Source organism: Rhodnius prolixus, unplaced genomic scaffold (genome assembly GCF_049639745.1).
Source record: "Rhodnius prolixus isolate KJV_2025 unplaced genomic scaffold, Rpr scaffold_1, whole genome shotgun sequence".
Classification (NCBI taxonomy): Eukaryota; Metazoa; Arthropoda; class Insecta; order Hemiptera; family Reduviidae; genus Rhodnius; species Rhodnius prolixus.
In genome coordinates this window covers 51701013-51728963 of record NW_027411581.1, presented here as the reverse complement: position 1 = coordinate 51728963, position 27951 = coordinate 51701013, and the positions used below count along the sequence as shown (strand labels likewise).

Here is a 27951-nt window from a genome sequence, read left to right as displayed (position 1 = left end):
GAAGTAGCATTTTTATCAACCACTGCCATTAACTTATTTTAATTTTTAGTAGCACTCTTGTCCAATTCTTAAATCTTATTTAAGGATGGTATGTGTTTGATAGGCGCTAGCTGATAATTTGTTGAGAGCGTCTTTAAGATGAATGCACTTTTAAATTAAACCATTTCGCAATAAACCAGGCGAAGTGGTAACACTTGATGAACCTTGACTATCCTTTTGCCTGATATCTCACCTGTTGCGCTGAAGGCGAGAGGCCTGCAGTTCTCTATAGAGAGACGGCTAGACGTATTGATTGTCAAGTCCAACGACCCTGCAAACTGCAATACTCCTCGGCCACATCTCTTCAGAATGAGAACATTCTGGTAGTATCTTTATACAATTTAATATGTAAACTAAAAATAATTAATTCTTACAAATAATTTATTTTTAAGTTTATTAATGAAATAATTATGTTAGCATTGTATTCTTTGATAACATAAACATATGTTATATAGGTTTTCAAGTTTAGGTCAAGAATCAAAATTAAAAATAACCAACGCAGAAACAAAGAACAGAATGGAAAACAACACCCTGAGCATCACTAAGCGGGAGAGGAACTCTGCCGATTCGACGGAGAATGTTGCAAACGATTCCATTAGGTAACTGTTCCTGCTAATTCTTCTGTCTGTTCACTTCAGGTTATTACATCGACTTTATAAGTTGTGCTTCCAACTATTTGAGAACCCCGCTGCTCAATAGTTGGCCAGAATGATCTCTTTATAGTGGTTTATGCGAAGAGCATGCTTTTTAGAACAACAAGAATTCTGATCAAAGTAGAATGCACATAATTCTAGAGCCTCCTAAATTTTCGCCCACAATAATTTAATCTAATCTGTTCTAATCAGTCTTCCTTTACAACATTAGATTGCTCATTGCTATTATGTATCTCTTTGCACTTCTAATTGACACTTTTACCGTATCAGTTAATCACTTTTTTTTTTTTTTAGCTCTCCAGCCGTATAGACCTTCCATTCGTTCTCTCTAACTAATCCTGTACCTCCATCTAGTTAAGCCCATCTTTGCAATATCCTCCTCAGCTTCATCAACCCACCTTCTTCTCGGTCTACCGACTTCCCTATAGGACCTTCGGGGGTGATTTCTATACATAACTTATTATCTATTCTACCCCTAACAATGCACTCTACTGTCCTAGACAGTCGTCTTTTTCAGTTAATCCCTTAATTTGCATAATATTATTCGTAATATTATTGTGTAAAATCTTATAAAGTGCTCCTGTTTCTAATTCTAAACCCAGCAGAAAGTGCGCGAATGCTACCCTGTTATTCCCTAGACGAAATACCATATTTTCGTTTTGAATTGTGGGTCTAGGTTCCACACAAACTTACCCCCAGTAACTACTAACCAGCTGACTTTTCCTGTATCTTAGATTTTCCAGGATTTATCGTCCTCTAGAATTTACCAGAAAATCTCGGTAGTTTTCTTGGATTCTATGATGGTGATTTATATTTTTAGGCATGTTGTAAGTAGCGCTGCGTTGTTTCAATTGCCAGTAGTACTTGTCTTCGTTACCGATTTCAGTCATCCATTTTCTCTCTTGGGTTCGGTTCACCGACTTCAATTTTAGTGATTTAACCTAGAACTTCATTCCAATGAAAATGACATTTGCGTTTACCATACTTCTTTTTAATAAGGAAACTGAGAACATAAATATACCATGACAGAGAGCAAATTTTCCATAAAAGCAGAAATATTTTATCTAAGACAAATACTCTAATTGAAAAGAGAAATGTTGGCTATTTAAATAATCTAATAATTCAACTTGTTTTTTGTTTTGTTTCAGTAACGTTCCGTCAGAAGCTCAGCAGGGTGATGAAATAACCATTGAATGTAATGAAAGCGCTGATACAGACAGCGATGAAATAGTTTCATCTGTTCCAACGATTGAAGAATTATCAGATCAGAATAGCGCAACTGAAGCACTAAAAGAAGTTGTGAAACACTTATCAGAGGCCATTGAAGAATGTCAAAACAGTGAAAGAGGTTCATTGGTAGACGCTGTTGTTGAGGATAATGAATCTATGAAAATCCAAGACACAGGAATCTCATTGACTTACGTATCAGAGAATGTTTTTACAAATAATAAAACCAATAACTCTTCTTTGTTCGATACTGTAACTGTTCCAGCGGACCAGTTAATCATTAACACTGTCTTAATGGATACCAGCAACCAATTCAAAGGCACGGATAAAGTCACCAATATTATGGAAATTATAGATAGCGGTGAATCAGAAACGAAGTACTTCAATAGTTTGTATAAAATAGATGAAAGCGATCTAACTAAACCCTCAGCACCACCTGCAGAAATATTAAACGAGAATGCTTCCAGTACTGGAGGGTCGGTGTCACTAAGAATGGATTCAACTCATTCAACAAAACAGGAGCCGATTAAGCAGCCCAACAAAAAGTCGCTTTGGAACGATTTTCTTAGAAAAATATTCAAAAAGAAAAAAGTAGAAACCACCAATTAAATGCTTAAGGTTACCATTTTTTCCTTTCTTTTTTTTTCTTTTTTTTTAAATTTAAGTTGCGTCGATATTGAAAGTCAATGAACAATTTGTTTAATATTAATGAGCTTAATTTATTTATTTGCAATTGTTTACAATTTATTCTTTATATACTCGAGTTTTTTCCAAATCATCCATTTAATATTTCATAATTCTCTTTTCTCTACCCTGGCTTTATAGTACAAAAATGAAATAATGTAAATCGTTGCTTAGTATAAACATAATGCAGTGAAATTAATAATAACTTGAGGTAACATATCAAGAGGGTTAGTTAGTAGTTAGGAAATAATAAGTGACTCTCTGTGGTGAGAAAACAATTGTACTATTAGACTAAAAAGCAAAAACTCCAAAGATTTATCTAAGAATAACTTCCAGCTCAATGTTAACTAGGAAATCATGTACAAAACCAGACCTATTTTGTGGATTCCCTTTTTTAATTCTGTTTAATAGATACAATACACCCTGTAATCTCAGCCTATAAAATGACTTGAAGTATCTCATCTCATTAACCCATGGAGTCTAAGCAATAGTGAAGAAAGCCTCCAGGCTACCACCGGTCAATACGACCAGAGAAGAAGAATTTGGAAAAGAAAAAAAAGGAAAAGGGTCTTAGCCCGGTCACGTTGTGCCTTAGGATAACCACCTGCTTTTTTAGTTCCTCCAGTTTTAGCATAGTAGCTGCTCAGTTAACTACTGGAGACACTTGACAAGAAGTTTACATTTCTTATTGAACTTGAAGAATGAATAAATTGCATGAAATTTCATATACAAGAAAATAGAATGTGAGGAAATAAAATAAGAGAAATGGAGGTGAAACGCACTCCGACTTTAGCCCTTATTATAATTATTTACTAAAACATTTTCTGCAAACACGTTTATTTATTAAAAGAATAGTTACCATTAATGTTCAAGAAAATAAATTCAGCGTCTGGAATAGAGATTAGGGTTATGAGAGGTTGTCCATAAGGAGAATTCTATTAGCATTGCTGAGGACATTCTTTGCCTACGACTAACTAGATTGCCGACAGAGGGCTTCTACTGACTAGTATATGCCGATCTGTTCATACGTATATTATGAACAACGCTAACACAAAGTTTGAACTATACTCGGGTTTCGAAACCATATAAAATAGTTTTTATTCAAAATAAAATGTTGAAAATATAGTTAAGCTCTCTTGCTAAGTTTCCTGAGCCCTCCCTCTTTATTTAAGCCTCTTTATTTATTTAGATGTTTTTCTTTTTAATTTTGTATATTCTGTCTTCCCTGAAGAAGTTGATAGCCAGCCATTTAAGAAGTTAAGTTCTGAGTAATTACCCTCTAAATCAGCGGTTCTCAACCTGTGGGTCGCGACCCCGGCGGGGATCAAACGACCAAAACACAGAGGTCGCCTAAAGCCATCGGAAAATACATATTTTCCGATGGCTTTAGCCGCTGAGAAGACGCGCTACCGTCTACAGCAGCGCTATTCAGCTGGAACGCCCGCCGTTATAATTAAATATTGTTTTTGTGATTAATCATTATGTTTGATTTGTAGCAATGAGAATACATAATGCATATCAGGTATTTACATTCTGAATCATAACTGTAGCAAAATTACATTTATAAAGTAGCCACCAAAATTATTTTTTGGTTTGGGGTCACCGCAACATGAAGAACTGTATTGCGGGGTCACGGCATAAGAAAGGTTGAGAACCACTGCTCTAAATGATCACCAGTATTCGTACAAGATAGAGAAATCTAATAAAATTGTTCTAGATAAATTAAATAAACTGCTGCAAAAGTCCCTTGGGAACCGAGTAATTGCGGTAGCTAACTTCCTAGACATATGGCTTTAAACTCCTCAAAGTCGTTGGTGGAATCACTGATATACCTGCCATTAATCTGACGGGGTAAAGAGAAAGTTGCCACTCTCGAGCGTCTCGAATAGAGATTAGGGTCATGAGAGGCTGTCCATCAGGAGAATTCTATTAGAGGACATTCTTTGCCTACGATCTCCTAACTAGATTTCCCGCAGAGGGCTTCTACTGACTAGTATACGCCGATTTGACGATTAAAGTCAGTTACCATTTTAGAGATCACTCAGGAAACTGTTGATAAGTAGAAAATTTAGGGATGAGGGAAAGTATCCCCATAAAACCAAGGTTGTCCCATAACATGGTTTGAAGCAGCCCACTCTGGTGAATTAGAGCTACTTTTACCATGGGGACCAAGTATTTGAGAAATATTTTAGACAAGGAGTTATCACGTGATAACAACGTTACACACAATGGTTAAAAATATCGTACTAATAATTGTTCTAATAACAATGTAGTTCTTGGTAGGTTAAAAAGCCAGTATGGGAAAAGATAGAGTTTAAGTTCCAGGGAAGGTAGGTGCCATGAAGACTGCACCCGCTAAGATTTGTAGGAACGTGGCTTTTAAAGGAGCAAGCGCCTATCAGATCCATCCACAGCGGTGTATACCAGGAGAGCTAGTAGCGGACAAGGTTTTGGGTCAGGATAATTCCGAAGTACATCTTTGGCCAGCTATTCAAAGTTTTTATTTTGGACAAAGTGGCTGAGAGGTCAGTGCTAGGTGATTCAGTGTAGTACTCTGATGGATCCAAGTTGGAGGGAGTCGTATTGTTCAGGGGTAAACCAAGTTTGATGTTTTGGTCAGCCTATAAAGGCTAGCAACAGTTTTTCAAGCGGAGCTAGCTTTGTATGTATGTCCGTGCTACCGAGATACATAAGACGGGTAATAATTAATTCCAGGGTTGTCATTTTCTAGGACAGCCAGGCGGCCTTGCAGCCGTTAAGTCTTATGATCAGCTCAAGGTGATCAATCCATATGTAAAGTTGTACGGATTTTGAAACCGGAATTGAGAAATAAAAGGTAAAGAAAAAGGAAGCTTATTATCCCGGAAATCCATTTCTCCAGTTTCTGGAAAATGTCGTTCATTGAGCTTAGTAACTGTACTTCCAGATAACGGACTTTGACGAAAACTTATTAACTGACCCTGATTCCAATGTCAAACTTAAACTTACCAATTCCCTCTTTTGAGTAATTTAAAGTGAGAAAATTACAAAACTCTATCTTGATAAAAAAATATACATATATACTACATATGAATTTTCAGGGAAATCAGATTTTAGAATATCTGAACCAATTGCGATTATTTGTCATAATGCTGCTAGAGATGGTAATAATAAGTAAAAAATAATGTAATAACAAAAAATATTGTTTCATTTTGTGTATATGAAATAAACACCTTTAAAAAGTAATAATTACAGGATATTCAAGACATTAAATATCGTTTAAAAAAAATATGTAGGTCAATTTAGCAAGGATAAGGTAAGGTGCCCCCACTTAAATAGCCAGGCGCCAAGTAGAAACTGAAATTATCTATTTGACCGACTGAAACGTAAATGTTTCTAATGATAAGTTATTTGGACAGTATTTTGTGTTTTATAATAATAATAATATAGTACCTAAAATATAAAGGAAATATCTGGAAATTTCACAACATTAATTTCAAACTGTTCTCTAAATACAAGGAAACTGTCCTATTGGGAGGAGATCTACAGGAATTGGCTTTCTTCTGTTCGCTTTTATAAGACCAGGGATTCTCTCATCTAATTCTGATGAGTTTGTCGTTGTGCAGTTAAATAGAGAACTGTACCGCTTAACTACGAAGAAGCGACTCTGTTTAGTTGGCTTAAAATTGAAACTAGTAATCATATTCAACATATTATTTATCTCTGTCGTATTGTTCATTGTTTTTGGTGACTGAATCATTAATCCAGAGGGTGGAAAGAATAGTGCCAATTTCAGTCGTGTTTTTTTTTTATTTTTGCCGAGCTTTCAACGTAGGGACTAGGTCATCTTCAGGTGTTATTGGCAATATAATATTTTACATTATTATAAGGTTGGTGTATCTTTTATCCTGTCTGCTTATGAACTGAATTATCTCAATCGTTCCTTTTTGGTGGTCGACAAATCTAATGCCAAATCACTCTATTCATCTAATTTAGTGGTAGCCAACGTTTGGAGTCGCAACCACGAGAATGAACGAGCATCCAGAGTACAAAGAAAAACTTGCAATTCTAATTGATTTCTCTTAAATGTACTAAAACATTTCTCCAAATTATTCTGAACTAGATAAAAATTTGGGTTGAAATAAAATAGTTTTACTCAATAATTTTAAAAGTAGAAAGATATTAATTTAAAGAATACTTTGTATCCGATTAAGAATGAGTTAATCTACTTTTGATGTCGCCTTGGCTTGGACTTGATAACTAAATGTTGTTTTATATTTAAGGACTAGTAAAGTTATTTCGATTAATAAGAAGTTATCAATGTGATGGCCAGTGAATTTTAAAGTTTTTTGAGACAAACTTATTTTACTAAAAGTATTATCCATATTGTTTATGCTCTGGCACGATTGTACAGAAGATCACAGCATAAAATATTAAATAGCATTAGATTATAAAAGAAGGTAATTGTAATTTATTGAAATTGATAATTTACATTATTTACTTTTATATCCTGTAATTAAGTAGCCATTACTTTCTCGAAATACCATCAAAATTTTTAATTTGTTATACTAATTAGAAGAACAATTATGTCACCCTAAAAGAAATAGACTTTTTTAAGCAAAAGTGCATGGAAAATTGTTTTTTGACCGTAGAATGTATCGATAACATTGCCTTAATATGACCAATTTCAGTTGGTGCTGAGTTTGCAACCTTATTGTATAGTACGAGCACTTTGTTCTAGTTCAACTGCACTTAGATTATTTGTTTCTCCATCGGAACTACTTACAGGCATTGTCATTAACGAGAGTACATTACAGTTTGTGATGTGCAGGTGTAAATCTACAGTGGCAACAATCTTACAAATAAAACATAAATTCTGGAAATGCAAGCAACTGAGTAACAAGAAATTTATTGTTAGCTCCCTAAATCATTTAAAACCCAAGAATGAATTTACTTTGATGTACCCAACAAGTGGTGTTATTTTAAGGTGAATCTTCAATTAGATGAAAGAAAAATAAAAAAAATAGAGGCTTTCCAAAAGTACACCTGATACTTGCCTACTGTGTTTTGAAAGAAAGGAAATGTTTTTCATTGAGAAAATAGTCTTTCTGGTGATTTACATCAGTAATTCGTTAAAAAGAACATTCTAATTTCATTCTATAATATTTTACACTTTGAAATCATTATGGATTTTGGTACAATAATGATGATTAAACCATTCCCAGCCTTGGGTAAACAGAGCCATTTACGAGCTTTTGGAGGTATCCATATTTAACAACACCAAGTCTTAATAATGCATAAATTCATCTCCAACGTACTACTCAAGTACGAGCAATGCAATTAGTTAATATCTTAAGTTTAATATTATTCTTTAGAAGAAACTGGACTCTGAATTACTTGTACAAATACGAGTATACTTGTATAATCGTATGTCAAGTTTTGTTATCGCTATTTTTTTGAAGAATCAATTAAATGTAGTAAAATGCTACAGAAACTCTTTTAGATCTTTTAGTTAACTGGAGGAAATTTGGAGAACATTTGTATGTAATTTGTACATTTTGGATTTCTTTTTTGTTTTAAAAAATTAGAAAGATTCCACAACAAATGCTTCTTAACGTAAATCTCTTGCAAAAAATTGTCCGGCAGACTATTTTCTGACCCAATCTTTCTTCCTTCAGCTTTATTCTCTCTCCTTTTTCCGTGGTAAAATAAATAAATGTAACTGTTAATATGCCATGTATTTCAATGCCAATAATTTTACTATTATCGTCTAAATTTAAATAAAAATTAGAAGAAATAAATAAACTGAATGTAAGTGATAAGTGGAAGCACAATTATCTAATATAGAGAAAGCTGGAATGTTATATTTGGCGAGGTCCATGGCGAAACTGGGGCAGGATTGAAAAGTCAACACTAGCGTTCTTACCAGATAGCTTTTATTTCTTGTTTTGCATTGCGCCTGTCACTTGCGTTAATCTGCAAAATATTTAAATTCAAAACCAACTTTCTCCTCACGATCTTTACTGCACTTACAGCTTGCTAATATACCTTATATATGATGCTTAATATCTATTTCAAAAGTATTCCAGATGATACGTTTGCTGTTTTAAGTATTAAAACATTATTTTCTTTTCAAAGGTTTCAAAATTTGTAGAATTATGTAAGGAATTGGACAATCTAACTCTAATAGGAAATGATTTCGCTACTTTTGAACCTATTTAAATATTTGCACATTAATGTCTTCGCCAATACCCAAAATTCTCTCGATTGCTGTTATTAGAAGTAAAAACAGTATCCTAGGCGATTTTCACCAGGAAAATTCCTTGTAGGTAAACTTAAGAAAACGCACTCCACTTCTCTTCTGAAGCAGACCTTGCACAAACAAAGCTTCTTTGCCACTCCGTTAACACTTCGCCCTCATTATTTCATTCATAGACTTCCCTTAAGATATAGTTGAAAGTCAAAACTTTCATCGCTACACTTTCCTGATGTCTTCTGTTCTGGCGGAAGTTGTGTTTAGCCGAAAATTGGAGAACATCCTTCCATACTTAAGAAAAATCTTTACCTATACTTTTCTCTCTTAAGGTAAGCAATGTTCTTTCCTGGTTCCAACACCGCAACGCCTCCAGCAATGGCATAAAACTAAGTGTGAGAGAGAATGTAGTGAAAAAAAAAAGAAAATTTATAAGACAGGAAGTTTGGATTGTTGGAATTTAGGAAGAATACTTGTAAGATTACTTGTTAGAGAATCTCAAAATTATAATCTAGAAAAGCCTGTTCAATAATTTCGTTTTCGAAATGAGTACATCATGGATTATTTAATAATTTTGTGCAGAAAGTCGAGTTAATTATATTAATGAAAAATGAATTAATGAAACTTTAAAATCGGAAACATTTTGAACTAAATTGGGACGGAATTGATTTTATAATCGTGGAAGAATGCAAAAAAAAAAAAAATTGAACTTTAAAGATTAAATATTGGGATATCAGTATTTATTAAAATATTATTCATTATTGTAGCCAAAATAAATTTGAAAAGACAGTGAATAAATTTTGTGGGTGACTCATCAAATATTTGGCGCCCAAGTTGTCTTGGGAATGTGATATCTAGAGAGAGGGAGTCATCAATTTGAATATCTCTTCTAATCTGATAATCCGAAACGGATCTAAAATCTCGTTTCATTAAATTAAATTTTTAATGGTTTCTAAACTATATAATTCAATGCGTAAAAGTCGTCGTAAGAATTGACTTTGTGACTGAAGAATTAATTTTAATAAAATATTTGAAGAGATAAAGACCAAGGTGGACATGTGCGCCCTACTGAATTCTTTTTTTTATTATTATTATTGAAACGCCTGTATTCTTTTGACATTTTAAATCCTATAGGAAATGTTCAAGAAACAACTTAGGATACTGTTAAGTACTTGTAAACTTTACGACTAACCACATTTGTTGAATACTATTATTAAATTTGTTTCAACAAGTATCCCACGTTTAATTTAAAATATTGATTTATAACATTTTGAAAAACAAAAATTTTGTTCTCCGTCGTTAGTTGAGTATTTTCACCAATTTTTGAAGAAGTAAAATATGAATGAAAGATTTGTAACTTTATGCAGTCATTATGTAACGTTCTCAACCAATCTGTAAGTCAACGAAAATGCTTGTTCATTCTAGATAATACAAGATAATAAATTTAAACAAAATTATTGTGCGCTAAATAATTTAAACTATTAATGACTTATTATAACCACGCTAATTTTTGCCAGTTATTATGGAAATAACATCCTTACTCGCAGATGGGACTTGCTTAATTCATTTTTCTTTAAACTAGGAATTATGGACAATTATAGGGGTGGTGGAACAGCAGTTCAATATTAATCCGTTCAGAAAAGATAATGGAGATGATGATTAAACTTGCCTTATGAATCGCACCTAGGGACAGAAAAATCAATCTAAGCAATTCAAAAGTTCTGGTGGGAATCAAAAGCTTACTTTAAGCTATTGAACTATCAATAATAAAAAAAAATAATGCTTCTGTTACACTTAAATTGACTTATGAATAATAACATTTACACTTATGAGTATGAATAATAAAATTTCAAACTAATCAATCAAATAATAATGGTATTTTCTTCTTGTAAAATTCTTAGTTGATTTTGAAGGTAGACCCGAATCGTTACTATGAGGCTATTTTAGAACTACAAAAACAAAAATAGTTTTTAAAAGATTGGTTATTCCATTTTATCTCCAGTGAAAAATTAACTTATAACATGCATTTTTTCAATTACAAAACTGCTCCACTTCTGGATAAAGAAGAAAGACCATAGAAGTGTATAAGAAGGCTCGTGGTCTTATCACCTCTTCAAAACATGAAGAGCATCAGTCTGTTGGTGGGCCTTGACTTGTTGACAGACGTTCCTGGACTTTTCACCCTATGTTTCCGTTCTTAATGAGCACATATTGCCATCAACAACTTGCTAGTAACTGATCTTGATTGGAGCAATCTGCTAGGCTTTCACAATTTAGTTTACCTTGTTATGGTCAACAATCCAAACGATGCAACGGGCTTTTACAATGTGTGATAAGCATATCCCTTTCAAACGAAGTCATAAAAGAAATTAAGACAAAATATAAGAGAAATTCCATAAATATGAAAGAGAAAAGCGAAGAAGTTAAAAAAAGACATGAAAAAACTTGGATTACAGTTGGAATCAGTTGACAGTTACGGATTGGATTACAGAACCGGATATTGGCTTAATTCAGTAATTATTATTAGTTTTATTGTTCAAAGAGAGGCTAAAAACCAAATCCAATCAACCCTATTGTGTATCTCATTAGAGTCAAGTGGTGGTTCTAGGACGTCTTAGGACTGTGTGATGAGCCAGAGTTGTTTACTTACGGGTTCGCTAAAACCATGGCATCAATAAACCTATGGCTTAGATTAGGGCTGTTTATTGTTAAGGCTAGGATACCAGCTTTGTGAAGAAGTGACTGGCTTTCCTCTGTGAGGTATCTAATGTTAAGAACGATTTGGTGTACCTCTAGGACGAATTAGAAAAGGCTCAAAATAAAACAGAACTTGGATGATGCTAGAGATGCTGTAATCATTTATCTGGACATTTTTAATGAATGAAGGCTTTTTTGGTGAAAGAAAATGTGCGGAACTGCATGAAGCCAATTTTAACCACAGTCTTACTTCAGTTGGTAGGATCCGAACTGTTATAAAATTAAGCATAAACATATTCTTAATGTTTCTTAGCTATTAAAAGAACTGAAGTTAGAATGAATTAAAATGTTCTTTGATGATGAGTATATCTGCATATAAGGCTGATAATTAATTAATTAAAAATTCAAAAAGCCTCTATTAATAGGAACAATTAGATTTTTAATACTTTTGCCAATTATGAATAAATATGTGGCCGAAGTAGGAGCGGGGATGACTGAGTGAGACGGAGAGTGTGACAAGGTTAGACGGCCGTTCTCTCGCCTGATCCTCTGCTAGCCACGCCAACTCCGGCCACCAATTCACCAGCCACAACATATCTAGAGCTTTGTTCACTGTCCGCCCCTCTCCTACTAATAACATCCTACATATTTAACATTAAACTCCCTTGAACTTCACTATAGCTTAGCGGACGCACGCGCACACTGCCCAACACATGTACAGTTCCTTCTGCAAACATAACTGACTCGTTTCCTTCCTATCTCCCACTTTAATATCATACCTCCAGTTTGACTTCCAATAAGGTTTTCTTGCTGAACACTATATTTAGTGTTATCCCTTTAACTTTTCACCTAGATTCTGTATTCTGATTACCAGAAACCTTCATTATATCATAATATTTAAATAAATGTAAAGAAAGAAACCAGGTGTAATGCATAACTCTACTTCCTCGGTAATGACAAGCCAAACTTACTAAGGTAAATAAAGATGGCAGTAACAAGTTTTTGGATTAGAATTTGTCAGTTAGCTTTCAGCTCTTTCTTCCCTAAGACAGCCTTTTTTTTTTCTTTCAACTCAACTCAACTGTGGCACTACGGCCCTTGTAGGACCTTGGCCTCCGCCAGTACCTTACCCCAAGCCTCTCTATCCAAAGCCTTCCTTCTCCACTGTCTTACATTCAGCTCCCGGAGATCCTCTTCCACATCACACATCCAACGCAGCCTAGGTCTCCTTCTCGGTCTACTGCCTCCAGGGTGATCCTCCAGCGCTCTTCGTGGTGCTCTCTCACTCTCCATCCTCTGCATATGTCCCACCCACCGCAACTTTCCCTGCTTGACGACGGACACTAAATCCTCTTCCCCGTACAACTCTCTTAACTCCGCGTTTTTTCGGCACCTCCAGGCTCCATCTTGGCACACTGGTCCATAGACCGCCCTTAACACTTTTCTTTCCCAGCCGTTCAATTTCGATTCGTCATGCTTGCCTCAACGTCCACGATTCCGAGCCGAACGTTACAACGGGTCTAAAGACTGACTTGTAGATCGTCAATTTGGACTTTCTTGAAAGGGATCTATTATAGAATGTCAAAGTTGGGTGTTTTTCAACGTTCTACATTTTCGTGCAGTTTTTGACGAACAACCCTTATACAACTGTCCTACCGGACAGTTTTAATGTCCTCCTTAGCACTCCCAGACACCTATTTCCGGCCACCATTCTACTTTCTATATCTCGGCTTACCGCATTTTTGTTAGTGAGAACAGCTCCTAGATATTTAAATTCACTAACGCCCTCAAACCGATGCTGATACGCGATCAGTTCTCTGAAACATCTTGCTCGCCGAGTTGTGACCATGTTTTTTTCTTTAAATTGATCTTATTTTTATAATTATAGAGATTTTAAATATTTTTATTAAACTCTGCATTTCCATAACATTATCCAGATTCAGAAATCCCTCACCTCATAGAAAGGACACTTTTAGGCTGATTTCTTTTTTTAGTAGCAATTTTCGAAGAACTTAGGGAAAAATGAAAAATCCCATCAATAAAGTGATACTAAAAGTTGTAGATCAACTTGAATAAAATGTGTTTACAAACTTAAAAGGAAAACTCAAAAAAGGTGAATTAATTAAGCTAATAAATTAATCCTAATGGTCTAAATGTTTATTAAAAATCCAAAGTTGAAAAAAAAAGTTAAAAGGATTGCATAAAGAGGAAGCCCATGAAAATTTTAATGAAATTTTTTTGATTATTTTGTTGAAGTTTAAAAATTGTTTCACTTAAGTATACTTTTTCAATATCTTCTAATAAGTATAAGGAAACTATTGATTTTATCAAAGTACCTTTACAAGTATTTTCAATTCAATAGAAATATTCAATTTGACTGATAAATACAACAAAATCCAACTTAGGTTTTGTGAAAATTTATAAAGTTCATGTATGTCTAAATTAAAATATGTACAAAAAATTTTTTTCTTTTATAAAAGAGGACCCCCTTTAGAAAGCTCCAATTACACCCCCTCGGCTTCCACTTCAGACTCCGTAAATGAGTTGTTATTTCCATCGCTTTCAGAGATTAATCCTCATTGATTAAATGAAATCTGTTGCTTTTTAATAATTATTTCTTTCATCAAAAGATTCTAGACCCCTCTTTTAATTAATTAAAAAAAATCTTTTACATCTATTTGAAGACTAATAACCGTAAAGAAAAGGCTCTTTTAGAATACAAATTAATTGATCAATAATAAAACAATTTTTAACATATTATGAAATAAATCTTTGAAATATAATTTACGTATTGTTTTGACAATTTTATAGAAATAATAAATAAAGTGAAATTTTACTTTTTAAAACTCGAAATGTGTATAGATAGATGTAAATAATAACAAGCGTGAGTACCAATTTGCAATTAACTTCAGTCAACCTTTAAAAAAACAAAAAATCGAAATTTGCCTTCATAAATTATCTTTAATTTTTTTATTCGTAAGCAAATCTTTGTGGGGGGGCGAAGGTTTCTCTTAAAGGTTATCTCATAGTTTAATAACTGTAAACCGTGAGGGTCAAATAGGTTCGCAAATATAAAGGTTAATCTATTATATTTAAAAAAAAATAGAATAGCGTAGAAACGTAACACATTCAGGAATACTAATCTGCAATCAGTTGTACAATAAAGAATTTTAAATTTAACAAGTTGTTATGGTATTGCAGTTGGAGTCTGTAATTACTGTTGGCAGTTTAAAGAGGCTTCGGTATCTTTATTACCTAAATAAAATTTTAAAAATTCTGGGCTTCTAGTTTCTCTTATTTCTATTCTCCAAGTTCTACCTCGCTACTTTTCTTCAAACTAGGAAAGAATTTGAGTCATACCTTAATTCTTATCTTTAGAAGGAATGTACTTATCTCCTCTTGCAAAACGACTATAAATCGAATTTTCGATCGAAAAATTGCTGAAATAATAAAATTGTTGACAATAAACAATTTAAAGAAACTCGTAGGAGTTGGTTGCGACAAAATTTTAAAATTTGGAAAACTATATTTTTCTCCCAGTCAGCCAATTTCATCAAATTTAGAAATTCAGTCTCACATTGGTTTCTTGTTAATATACCTAGAAAGCTCGTTCAATAAACGGTAACTTTGAAGGAAAGCCTAGAAGTGCCCTTAATAGACATTTCCCGAAAAAATATTCTGAATAAAAGTTATATATTAACGAAAAGAAAATTACTACACTAAGGTCAAAGAAAATCGTAGGAAAAAAAAACCCTAAAATCTGGGAAATCTATTCAGTAGAGAGGTTCAGCCGGAAGACTGATTTTGATCAAAAACCTTCGGATACAAACACAACCCCACAAAACCCCAGACGATATGTAAAAAAACAAACACTTATTTTGGAATCAAGGGATTAAAAAAATCGGACATTTCTGGTGAAACACACAAATTTTAAACTAAAAAAAAAATCTAAAATTTAACCGAGTCACTACAGTTGAGCGAGAGAAAGCAAAAAATACGCTTGAAATTGCAGTTTATTCTATTGTGAATTGCACAATACTTTTATTCAGCAATATTGTTAGTTATAATCAATTCTGTTGCATTTTTTTTTTTTTTTAATATTCATTAATTTGTTCGATGTTCCCATTAAGTTTACCTAAAAAAAAACTTAGCTTCCAATAAGAGACAATTTAATGAGGTGCAATCAGAGAAGAAAGTTATTACAATTCAAGAGATTCTAGGATCTATAAAAGCAATTTAATTTTGCCCTTTTTAAAATGTTTATACGTTTTAAGATGATGCGCACATATAATTTATTGTAAAATTGTCGAAGAATTACCGACCAATATTCTATAAAAATTACTTTTTATTTTTCGTGCATTTCGAATCCATATTTGTATATTTTGAAAGCTTAGCCTTCTCAAAATTTCTGAAGTAAAGATGGAAGAGAAGTAGAAGAAGAAAATAAATATATAAATAAATACTACAAATTTATTGTAAGGGCAATTTTTTTGGGGGGATAACAAAGATTTTTGAATAACATTTTTGAAATAAAATCGAGAAAATATTGTGAGGTCAACAAAAAATTAGTAAAACTTATGAATTAAGAGCTGTAAAAAATGAAATTCACACAAAACAAAGGAATTGAAGGAATAAATAAACAAATAAATAAGTGAGTAAAGTGTAATAAATGGTAGGAGATGGATGAGATGATTAGAGGGGCGAGTAGGCGAGTCAGTAGGGCAGGTCGAGAGCAGACAGTGGGTCAGCAAACGTCTGCGAGTCTGCAACTATCAGATACGCCCACAACACTCTACGATCAGACATCGTCGCTTAGGCCTTCTATTCACCTTCTAATATTTATTCTTTCCTTGACTAAATCATTTGAATAATCATTTAATTGACTGGAGAGTGTACTGTCATTTCAAAAGTTTACTTGAAGTCAATAATCAGCTGAGTGGGTTTCCACGATGAATGTAGCAATTTCCCCTTCCATTAGCCAAAACGTCAGGAAAACTAATCAGTCAGAGGTATTTCTGTGTTATGTAGATATTTTTTTGGAATGTGTTTATACAGCTAGGGCAATCTTTCAAGACAGAAGTAGGTGTATAAGGAGTATTATTAGGCTGAAGGAGAACTCAGCTGTTTGTATCCCACGTGGAGATCACGGGTTCAAACCCATCAGATGGCCTTAAGATTTTTTCTTCCTGGGAGCTTCTTACAGCTCACAGTGTTGTTGTTGATAACGGTTAAAAGCACCGAATGTTTGAACCTGTTGTGCTTTGCTAAAATCCTGACTTTTAAGATAATTGCAGGTAAGTGAACCTGTGGCTTTGCCGTATTAATTTTTCAAGGTATTCTGTAAAACAGTCTGATTTTTTTTTTAATCTCATTTACAGATCTATCGCTACAAAGACAACTAAATTACTTTTCAAATAAATTCCAATTTAAGGCAGACATAAGACATTGAATGTTGCTAAGTCAAAGCAAATCTTGTTGAATTTTTAATTATTAGTTATTTATTTTTATTTTTTAGATTGGGCACAGTAGGAACTAGGAAAGATAGAGTTAGAGGGATATCCAGTACTCTGTGGGTGGCTATTTGAGACTGAGTTTGAATGCTAGTTGTATAGTTGGAATTTGATTGATTAGGCTTTTAGTACGGAGTACGAGAATGTATTAGTCCGAATGTATTTATTAGCCTGGACGGATAAGATGGATTAGGGTATAAAACAAGTTTAGAGTATGAATGGAGTCCAGCTCGGTACTTGCATGATAGGGATAGCCCGGTACTTGCATGACAGGGATAGCCCGGTCCTTGCATGCTGGGGATAGCCCAGTACTTGCATGACAGGGATAGCCCGGTCCTTGCATGATAGGGATAGCCAGGTACTTGCATGTGAGGGATAGCTCGGTATTTGCAAGATAAGGATAGCCCGGTACTTGCATGCTGGGGATAGCCCGGTACTTGCATGACAGGGATAGCCCGGTACTTGCATGCTGGGGATAGCCCGGTACTTGCATGACAGGGATAGCCCGGTACTTGCATGCTGGGTTTAGCCCGGTACTTGCATGACAGGGATAGCCCGGTCCTTGCATGATAGGGATAGCCAGGTACTTGCATGTGAGGGATAGCTCGGTATTTGCAAGATAAGGATAGCCCGGTACTTGCATGCTGGGGATAGCCCGGTACTTGCATGACAGGGATAGCCCGGTACTTGCATGCTGGGGATAGCCCGGTACTTGCATGACAGGGATAGCCCGGTACTTGCATGCTGGGTTTAGCCCGGTACTTGCATGACAGGGATAGCCCGGTCCTTGCATGATAGGGATAGCCAGGTACTTGCATGTGAGGGATAGCTCGGTATTTGCAAGATAAGGATAGCCCGGTACTTGCATGCTGGGGATAGCCCGGTACTTGCATGACAGGGATAGCCCGGTACTTGCATGCTGGGGATAGCCCGGTACTTGCATGACAGGGATAGCCCGGTCCTTGCATGATAGGGATAGCCCGGTACTTGCATGCTGGGGATAGCCCGGTACTTGCATGATAGGGGTAGCCCGGTACTTGCATGATAGGGGTAGCTCGGTACTTGCATGATAGGCATAGGTTTTTAAGTAGATCTAGAACTAACAATTTGTTAATTGCGTTGTGTTTAGTAGATGCAATAGTCTTTGTAGCTTCTTATCAGATTTATTTAGTTTATTATTGGCAAACTATGGTTAATTTCCTACCACAATTGCATAATTGAATTATAAATTAGAGAAATAACTTAACAATCGAGAAGAGTCCTTCATTCCTTCATTAATTATTGAAAAACTAATTAGAAAAGAAACAGTTATTTTAATAGAGGAGGGAATGTTAAATAATTTCTGAGAATTCAGGAAAGGAAACTTTTAATATTGCCACTTCCGTCATGAATAAATGACCTTTAACCCATTCGCCAGTCTGGCACACATTACAGAAAGAAATAAAAAAAAATTCCCCATCAATAAAACTTTGAAATAGTCAGTAATAAAATCTATCGAATATTTATTGGAAATTACTGTTTGTTAAATAGTGTTGCCATTGTTTTAAGTTATTATATTTCATGTTCGGTGAATTGTTATAACTGAGTTTATTGTGTTGGTTAAATGTTTATTTATTTTTTGTTAACATATAAATGACAGAATTTAATTGCTATTTGTGCGTTGGTTTAAAATTTAATCTAAGTTTCTGTCTGGTACGAGTACGAAAGATCTCTTGACTATCTCAGCCTGCGTACTGGTTGGTCTGGTAGTGTGGCTTGAGTCGTTGATAGGGATAGATTATACGTAAAAGTCGTTGTCAGCAAATTGGTTACGGAAGCATCAATAATTGTTGTGCTATTGCTATTTGCTATTAGCTCTCATCCACAGCAAAGTGCGTCTATCATATGTTTTTGCATAATAACAACTAAAACGACTGAAATCAAGCAATATTTAGGTATTTAAAAACTCTCCTCCCTTCAGCTCGATAAGTCCATATGTCCAAACCGGTTTTTTGTCTTGTAGATTGTTTTAGAAAGTCACTCAAATTTATAAATTCAAACGGCCATCTTTTAAATTTTAAAGATCATTATCAAGTACATTTTAGTTAGCTTTGTAAAATAACTAAAAGTGGAATCTTATAAGAAAGCGTTGTTGAAACAGCGTTCAGAACAGCACTAGTATAATTTCTCAGGTTTATGAGAAATAAAATGGCACAAAGCATCGTCAAACGTTATTAATTAACATAATTCAAATCGTATCATTAAAAAGGGACTTTAAAAAAATCATTCAATTTTGTAATATGACTTTTTTAATTAGATTTATCAACTTTCAGAATGTGTATTTTTTTTAAATAATTAAATCTAAAATTATTCACAAATAGATAATAATAACTCTCTCCTAAGAAGAAAAAGCAAGCAACTGCGATAAAAATCCTGTCCAGATAGAAAGTTGAGTAATTAAATTATTAGTTAAACAATTAAATCTGCCATATTAATAAATTGTATTAGAAACCTGATTAATGGTGTACAGTTGATTTACTTTTTGTAATGTTGAAAAAAAGGGTTGTAATCAATAGAAATACAGAGAAGTAAGAGAGCTGCTAACGGCTTGCAAAAACCACTATAAGGAAAGTGTAAATTGTTAGGGTGTGGCTCCGCTAGATATAAATCGCAATCATCCAATGTACCCCAACAAAAAAACAACTGGATTTAACTGGATTAAGTGCTAGAATACATATTTCTTTTCTTAGTTTCGTAAGCAATTAATAACGAATAAGCAACACGATAGAAATTCAATTTGTTTTTGATCTGAAACATGCTTTTATGAGATGAATTCAATTTAAGATATTATTTTTAAATAAGAAAACGTATATTAAATAGATGATAGAATAGAAATAGTACAGAGGGGTGGAGCCAAATGTCGCCGCATTCCAATATTTCCAGGTATTGTTCTTAAAATCGCCATCTTTTCATTTCCAAATTATTAATATCCAATATGGCAGATATTGTAATTTAATTAGGCTCGTATTTACTAGTTAAATTCAAATTTAGCGACTTTTAAATATTGTTTACATGTTTTACAAACAATTAACAGCTTTTTTTTGGGGGGGGGGAACTAACTCCCACAATGTTTCTTACTTTTATTAATTTAGCTGATAATGTAATTTATAGGTTAAATTCTCGCACAATTATATCAGATTCACAACAAACTCAGAAAATGAATGAAAGTGAAATAGTTTACAGTATTTTCCTCTGTTCTTTTTGAAGATCAACATTAAAAAGTCGAGAAGTGAGAATTAAAGGATTAGCGAGAGGAAATATATATATATATATTAATTCAAAAAATAAAAAAATATAACTAATATATTCAGCCAGACATACGAGGGTCGTTTGAAAAGTCCGTGCAAAAATAAATACTACTTAATTTTTTGGGGTAAACCTTTTTTATTTTTCAACATAGTCTCCTTTTAGGCTTATACACTTCGTCCAACGCTGCTCTAGTTTGTTGATCCCTTCCGAATAATAGGATTTGTCCAAGTCTGAAAAATAGCCATTCGTTTCTGCAATCACCTCCTCGTTTGAATAAAATCTTTTTCCCGCCAGCCATTTCTTCATATTGGGGAACAAATAGTAGTCCGAGGGAGCCAAGTCTGGAGAATAGGGGGGATGTGAAACGAGTTGGAATCCTATTTCCATTAATTTTGCGACCACAACTGCTGAGGTGTGAGCTGGTGCGTTGTCGTGATGGAAAAGGACTTTTTTGTAGGCCAATCGAGGGCGTTTTTCTTGCAGCTTGGTTTTAAACGGTCCAATAACGATGAATAATATGCACCAGTAATAGTTTTACCCTTTTCCAGATAGTCGATGAGGATTATTCCTTGCGAATCCCAAAAGACAGTCGCCATAATCTTTCCGGCCGAAGGAACGGTCTTCGCCTTTTTTGGCGCAGATTCCCCCTTGGTAACCCATTGTTTACTCGTAGATTGTTCTTTGGTCTCAGGAGTGTAGTGATGTATCCATGTTTCATCCACAGTGACGAAACGACGCATAAAGTCCTGCGGATTCTTCTGGAACAGCTGCAAACCGTCCTTGCAACACTTCACACGATTTCGTTTTTGGTCAAGCGTGAGCAATCGCGGCACCCATCTTGCGGATAGCTTTGTCATGTCCAAATGTTGATGCAAAATATTATGTACCCGTTCATTCGAGATGCCCACAGCACTAGCAATCTCACGCACCTTCACTCGTCTGTCATCCATCACCATATCATGGATTTTATCAATGATTTCTGGAGTAGTAACCTCAACAGGGCGTCCAGAACGTTCAACGTCACTTGTGTCCATATGGCCACTCCGAAAATTTTGAAACCACTTATAAACTGTTCTAATCGAAGGTGCAGAGTCACCATAATGTTTATCAAGCTTCTCTTTAGTCTCCTGAGGCGTTTTGCCTTTCATAAAGTAGTGTTTAATCAACACACGAAATTCTTTTTCGTCCATTTTTTGAAAATCAGTCAACTTCCTCGATTCAAACGAATGCCAAACACAAAGAAATAGACCGATCTGGCTGAAACTTGGTGTGTGTTCTTCCAAGAGATGCTACTAACTAAACATAACCTCGATACGCGCCAGTGGTGCTATCTCTCTGACTTTGCACGGACTTTTCAAACGACCCTCGTACACGTGACCGTCATTTAGTTTTGGCTGGATATGCTAGAGGGAAGAGCAGTTTAACCAAGGACAACGTCTCACTCTCCGACTAAAATTATGTACAAACAATATAGGTCTTTATTACTAGATATATAATAAGCTAATTGATTAATTTCATTCATATACATTTTTTCTGTGATCAGATTATTATGGTATAATCTTACCTTAAGTGCGCCAGTCCGTGAAAATGTGATCAGCTTGGCAGATATTAAGGAATGTGCGGTAAGCACGCCAGAGTTACCTCTGTCTTTAGCTCACTTAGCCCAGGGTAGAAACAGTAGCAAAAATTAAATATTTCATTTATTGTAACATCGAGTGTTTAGGCGACTGAGATTCACTCGAATTGTTTAAAATATTTTCTCAATATTGTGACATAGTTGTCGCTAATTTGTAGTCGCTAATAAAAAATCCTTCATATAAAAAAATTATTTTATAGTATCTTCGTGTGTATCACAGTCTCTGATAAGGGTACACATCCGTGGTGATGTTGGCAAATAGAGCAGAAGAGATATTTAGACAAACTACGGCTGAAAGAAAGAAAAAAGGTCATAGGAAAGCAACAAAGGGGGCACTCTCCTAATTTCAACTCTACTTGGGTCTTCCAGGGGAAAATGGACTTCCAGAAGACGTCAAATTATTTCTGGAGGCAGGAAATAGCTGCTCTACATGTCCTCCCTTCACCTCCAGGACTCTGGTTTTTGTACGAAGAGCAAGCAGTGACAAGAGTTTAGAGTTCATTGTGCTAGTTTGCTCTTAATCAGGACTGATTGTCCCAACAATATCCGTGACAGTGGCGACAATTTGTCGGCTGTTCCGGGAAATACTACTGCCATCTACGGACTTCGGTTTTCTGAGCTGGAAAAGTAGTTACCAAAGTCCAGTATAGGAGATACGAGCTGACTCCATTAGCGAATAGGGACAAATGGTTCACCTCCACGAGGTGCGTTGATCGAAATTACCCGGATCAAGCTGAACGCCTTAGGATACAATAAATGTGTGTGTGTGTGTGTGTGTGTGTGTGTGTGTGTGTGTGTGTATGTGTACAGACAGGAGAAAATACGACCTCATGTATTGTGTAATTATGTTGAACGGCCATTTCTGTGAAATTAGGTGTTTGATATTTTAAGTCTAGAGAAGGCCCTAGCGCTAAATCGATTGCAATGGTCCTGGAACTTTTTAAAAGAAGAACCTACAAAGGCTGAAACAATAGTTTCTTTTGGCTGCAATGTCTGAGTACCAGGTTCCATCCTAACTATGCTGATTTATTTTTAGTGGATACACCCAATTCTAAAAGTTTAACACGAACGCAAATTCGCAGCAAAAGTGGGGATGAGAAAACCTGTGCCAATCGTAAAGGCACCGCCATCACAGCTGCTTTTTTAGCATCATGAAAATTCATATTAATAGAATGAATTATTTGCAGGCGAGCCTAATTTTTTATCCATATTAAAAAACCATTTAAATTAGTCTCTGTCCGATAAGAAGGAAAGTTTAGGTTGGTCTAGATTGGCTGTAGTCAACTGGGAAATTGTGGTTTAAGGCTGTTCTCAGTACCGCACAAAATTTATCTAGTTTAAAACTATTAATAGATTTTGTTACACATTTAAAAAACATATTTCCGCATTTTCTATAAAACCACTTTTAGGAAAACTAGCCTTTTTACATAAATAAATTATAAAATAATACCTAAATGTTTATGTAATAAGATGTTAAGTGTATGATTTCATTTTTGACAGTCATATTATTTGATAAATTATGTAAGAAGCTTGAAATAATAAACCTTCTCCCCCAAGATCTTACAGCACTGCCAAATTTAATCAGAGTGATTGCATAAAAAAAAAGAAAAAAAAAGTTGATTTAAAAAGGAGACGGCCCTAACAAGTTTTCTAAAAGTCGCACGTGTGTACAAGCTTTATTACACTCTCTCTGCCCTCATCAAATCAGAACGAATGGGTGCATAAAAGTTGCACTTCGGTTTACGATCATGAAAGCGGAATGTTTATCGAGCGGACTTTTACATTGAAAATGAACATCTTAAGTTTTTTTTTATCAAGTTCCCAGCTACTTAACGATATATTACTAAGGTATTAAATTTCTACTAAAGTTGGAAAATATTAGAAAATTTGTCTAGTAACTATTTTGGCGATTAGACATGAAGTATTCCGAAGGATTAGAAGAATGCACTTTGAAGGTAAAAGGTTCCTTAAAGTATTATTTTAAATATAATTAAGTTGTCCGTCTATGTTCCTCCATTTCCAAAAGATATTCCGATCTTGGTGAAAAACAAACGATAAAAAGTAAATTTATTTTTACAATCCTTTCTGTAAATGGCAAATTATTTTGTTATTTGCAGGATTGCCTAAAAGTTGCCTCGTGGAAAAGTCTGCCTGACTGTATTTTGTAGGATTATGCATAAAGAAAGGAATCTATGTGGTTAGGGATCTTATAAAGGACTTCGACTATTCCACTGTGGATTTTGGAATGTTGGGTTTCTATTCTGTTGAGTTTGGTACGTTTTTTGGTTCGGTAAAGTTCTAGGCTTATTTGAATCAAACTGTGAAGTAAAGACGTCTTGTTCAAGTACATCAACATAACGACTACGGATGGGTTGACTATATTAGGCAGTTAAATAGGGTTTCGGGTAGGAATTTTTAGGACGATTGTAATGTAATGGAATCTGTTAGGGTTAATTTATTTGGTAGAATTTGAGGACTAACACTTGAATACTCGGAGGTGGGTTTGCAAATAACATTTCAGAAAGGATTATGGCGGGATTTAGTTGATTGAGCATAAATGAATGTACAAGATTGCACCCTGGATAAAAACCTTCCAAAATGAAATAAAATGAGGAAAAAGAATGTTGCTTGGTTGACTTGATAAGGCAGTCTGATGGGTAGTGTTTCACGAAAGATATTACTTGCTTGTTAGTTTACGTTTTCAAACAGCTCTTTGTTCCAGACAAAATTAGAAATTCCAAAAAACAATTCCAGCATACTACTAAAGAGCTAATACGGTGGTAAGCGGTTCCTTGTATATGATGAGGCTAATTTGGTTTAGGGATCAGTCAAATTGGTAAAATTTTCAGAATAGCGTCTTGAAAAAATTGAGTTTCTGGGAACCGCATTTCTAAAAAAAACAAAACAAAACACATTAAACTGCATTATAAAAACCTCACTCTTTACTGTTCTTTTCAATGGTTTTAGGACATGCAAGGCCAAGACTACCATTTCCAACTTACAAATAAACCTTCTCCACTCCAAAACACTATTTCAATAGAATAGAATAAATATTTATTACAATAAATACATACATAATATAAATACAGAAGTGTAAATGAAATGTATTATACATATCAACCTTCTAATCTAGTGAAGAAAGAGAAAAGTTAGGTGAGGAGGATTGGAATGCAGAGAAAAAAGGAGAGGAAAACCTGCAGCTAGTGTAGAGAGTTAGTCTTCTGTGTCTGTATGTTGTAAAAGGATCTGTAGGAGGCTATGACGCGGCAGAGTGGATTGGGATGGCAGTCTAGGATGGAAAGGAGTTTGAGCAGACGATTTTGGATATAGGAGTGTACGGGGATAATGGACGCAGTCTCGTGGAGTGAGTCAATTCTAAAACACTATTTCAAGAGAGATACGTACATTTTTCCAAGAAATGTTTATTCTTGCCTTAAGATATCTTTCACTCATCTTAACTCAGCCGTTTTAGGCTAGAAAATTGACTCAACTTCTTTAGCCGAATGCGATAAAGAATTATTTTAATTTCTCAGCATTTAGTCATTAAGATTGGCTTTTTAAAGCAAGCTTATATCTTAGGCCTACAATGGTTTAAGGTTTAAAAAGTTCTAGATACAAAATCAAGGGTTTAAAACATTAAAAATGTATCAATGGATGTTAGAAATACCAATCAAAAGGAAGCTGCGATGCATTAAGCCACCAAGAAGCCCCACCCTGAAGGCCTCATTCTGAAGGGCCTGTAAGGACCATCTCTAATGGAATGAATTGGTTAGAAAAGTTAAAAACTATGTTTTTAAATTAAAACTCCAACGGAGTGAGGAATGTTGGTGAAGGTTATTTAAAGAGAGTAGGGGGAAAAATGCGCGGGAACATTTAATCAAGTATGGTAGTGGGAGGGAATAGACGAGGAGTAGAGTAGTGACAAAAAAGGCGGGAGTTATTGGCCTCTTGTCTGCGCCAAGGTAGGAGTGAAGACCTTGGTCTTCCCGCGCTTTACAGCCGGCTAACTAAAGGAGCTGTGAGAGAGAGGGCTAGCCAGAAGAGCGAGAGAAAAGGAGCTTGTGACGTCATTTAGGCGGGAGATCGATCGAAAGCCGCCAGCACGGCCAGTCTGACGGTTTCCAAGGCTACAATGCCCTCCTCTTGCTCTAGCTGTTGTATAGCTGATGGCATTACTCCTGCCACGGTGGCGCTGTAGTATACTACAAGCCCATTGAAAGCAAACTCTCTCGCTCTACACATCCACCACAACAGCCACAACTTAGACACAATACCAGCAGCACAAGACAATCCTGTCCTGCACAACTACAAACCACGCCCTATTTACAATGCTCTACACCACTTTAGCCATTTACATATAAACTGTACAGTCATTTTACATCCCCATTTCTTAGAAATCTTTATTTAAACGGAATAAAATTCCATGCATAACTCTAAGATAACACATCTGGAAAACCAATAGCATCTTGAAGGCGGTTCTAAAAAGCAATAAGAACTCTTTCTTTGAATGTCAGACTTTATTAAACATAAGTCGAAGTAATTTGTTTGTAAGCTATTGCAATTTAATTTTTCTGACTTTGAGAAAATTTACAAAGTTCTTTCCTTGTGGAAAGACAATCATTTATAGTGGAGAAGGAAAATGAAGTCTCTTTTCACAATGTTCTGTAAAAATATCTGACGTAAATGATTTAATTATATGCGTGAGATGCATTAAAGTATAATTATTTGTTTTAAAATAGTAAATCATATATTTTTTCTTTCCTTTTTCCAATAATTTAAATGTATCAGGTAAGAAAAATGTAAGAGGTAAAGAAGAATTCGGCTTTCTTATGAAATTAAAAGTTAATTTGTTGATAATTCCAAAGGTTATATCATTGTATTTTATTTAAATATTACATAAAATACAATCTAATACATAAATCGCAAAATTGATTCCAGATACAATAATTAATTTTTCATTTTCTTCTTCAGATGTTGCAGTCCTGCAGGAGCTGAACCTCATCTAAAAGAGTCTGCTATTCATCTCTTATAGCATCACCGGTGATCATCCTTCTCAACGTTTAGCCAATGGACGACGCCATGTCTAGATCCTTCCGGCCACTTACACATCACCTTATTAGGCAATCTATCAGAGGGCGACATTCACTCCTCAAGGTCAAGCCATCTCAATCTTCCCAACGAAGTCTCTTTTCTTGATTGGGAAGTGAATTTTTTCCTTCTCCCTTTCTTAAATTCGGTACCATCAATTTTTTTCATTAACACTTTCATTTTTTCCATTTGTTCTGGACACCGTTCTGTGCTAGTGTACAGAAACACCATTCTATAACTACTACCTTGTAGATCATAAGTTTCGCTGCTCAAACGCAGGAGGATCTCCAGACAAGAATAGAAACATTGATTATCCTTTATGTCTAGCCTTTATGTTCTTGCATTCGCCACTTGTTAAATTTCTAGCCTTCTTAAAAAAAAGTGTTAGTTTAAAGACTGATTGGGGTTTGGCCACACTGCTGTATCCGAGTCAGTCAATAAGTTAGATTTATTCCAAAACTTATAAAGATGAGTTAATAATTCACCCACAGGAATAAGTCACCTGGTAGTTTCTTGAGCCCCTACCCAGCAGTTAAAGAATAATGGCCATCCATGTACGATGTTATTGGTACAATTATCCATTAAGGTAAAAGTGAAAAGCATATATGAACTTGAAAACCACTAAACTGCAAAATTTTTAAGAGGTTTGACATTATTTATTATTGCTTATTGTTCGTTTGTTGTTAAAATAGAAACAGAAAGTGTGAGATACAGTTGTTTCATATTTTGTAATCAATGACGATTGTTTAATTTTATTTTTTGATTATTTTTTGGGGAAAAGTGACATCGTAATCTTGTGAAACTTTAAGAAAAAAGTCCCGAAGCATTTAAGAATGGCTGCTATCATCAACAGTGAGGGAACGGACGGTTTTGATGCAAAGGAGCTTTAGAATCACC

General features: G+C 34.8%; 1 protein-coding gene across 2 annotated transcripts; it reads left to right on the top strand.

Moving 5' to 3' along the window:
* The first annotated feature begins 476 nt into the window (after nt 1–476).
* On the top strand, nt 477–27951 carry LOC141461784 (uncharacterized). 2 transcript variants are annotated; one of them, XM_074143115.1, is made up of 3 exons: nt 477–638; nt 1841–2537; nt 26938–27951. In XM_074143115.1, the coding sequence occupies exons 1-2, from the start codon at nt 484–486 to the stop codon at nt 2526–2528; spliced, it is 843 nt and encodes a 280-aa protein (XP_073999216.1). In that variant the 5' UTR covers nt 477–483; the 3' UTR covers nt 2529–2537; nt 26938–27951. The 2 variants fall into 2 exon arrangements, with proteins under 2 accessions (XP_073999216.1, XP_073999224.1); XM_074143123.1 differs by lacking the exon at nt 26938–27951 and having other exon boundaries at nt 1841–2541.

What these genes read in the sequence shown, in the direction of transcription:
- LOC141461784 (XM_074143115.1), top strand. Translation starts at nt 484, where the DNA reads ATGTTATATAGGTTTTCAAGTTTAGGTCAAGAATCAAAATTAAAAATA. An exon ending in GTTGCAAACGATTCCATTAG is followed by an intron (nt 639 to 1,840) that starts GTAACTGTTCCT and finishes GTTTTGTTTCAG; the next exon opens with TAACGTTCCGTCAGAAGCTC.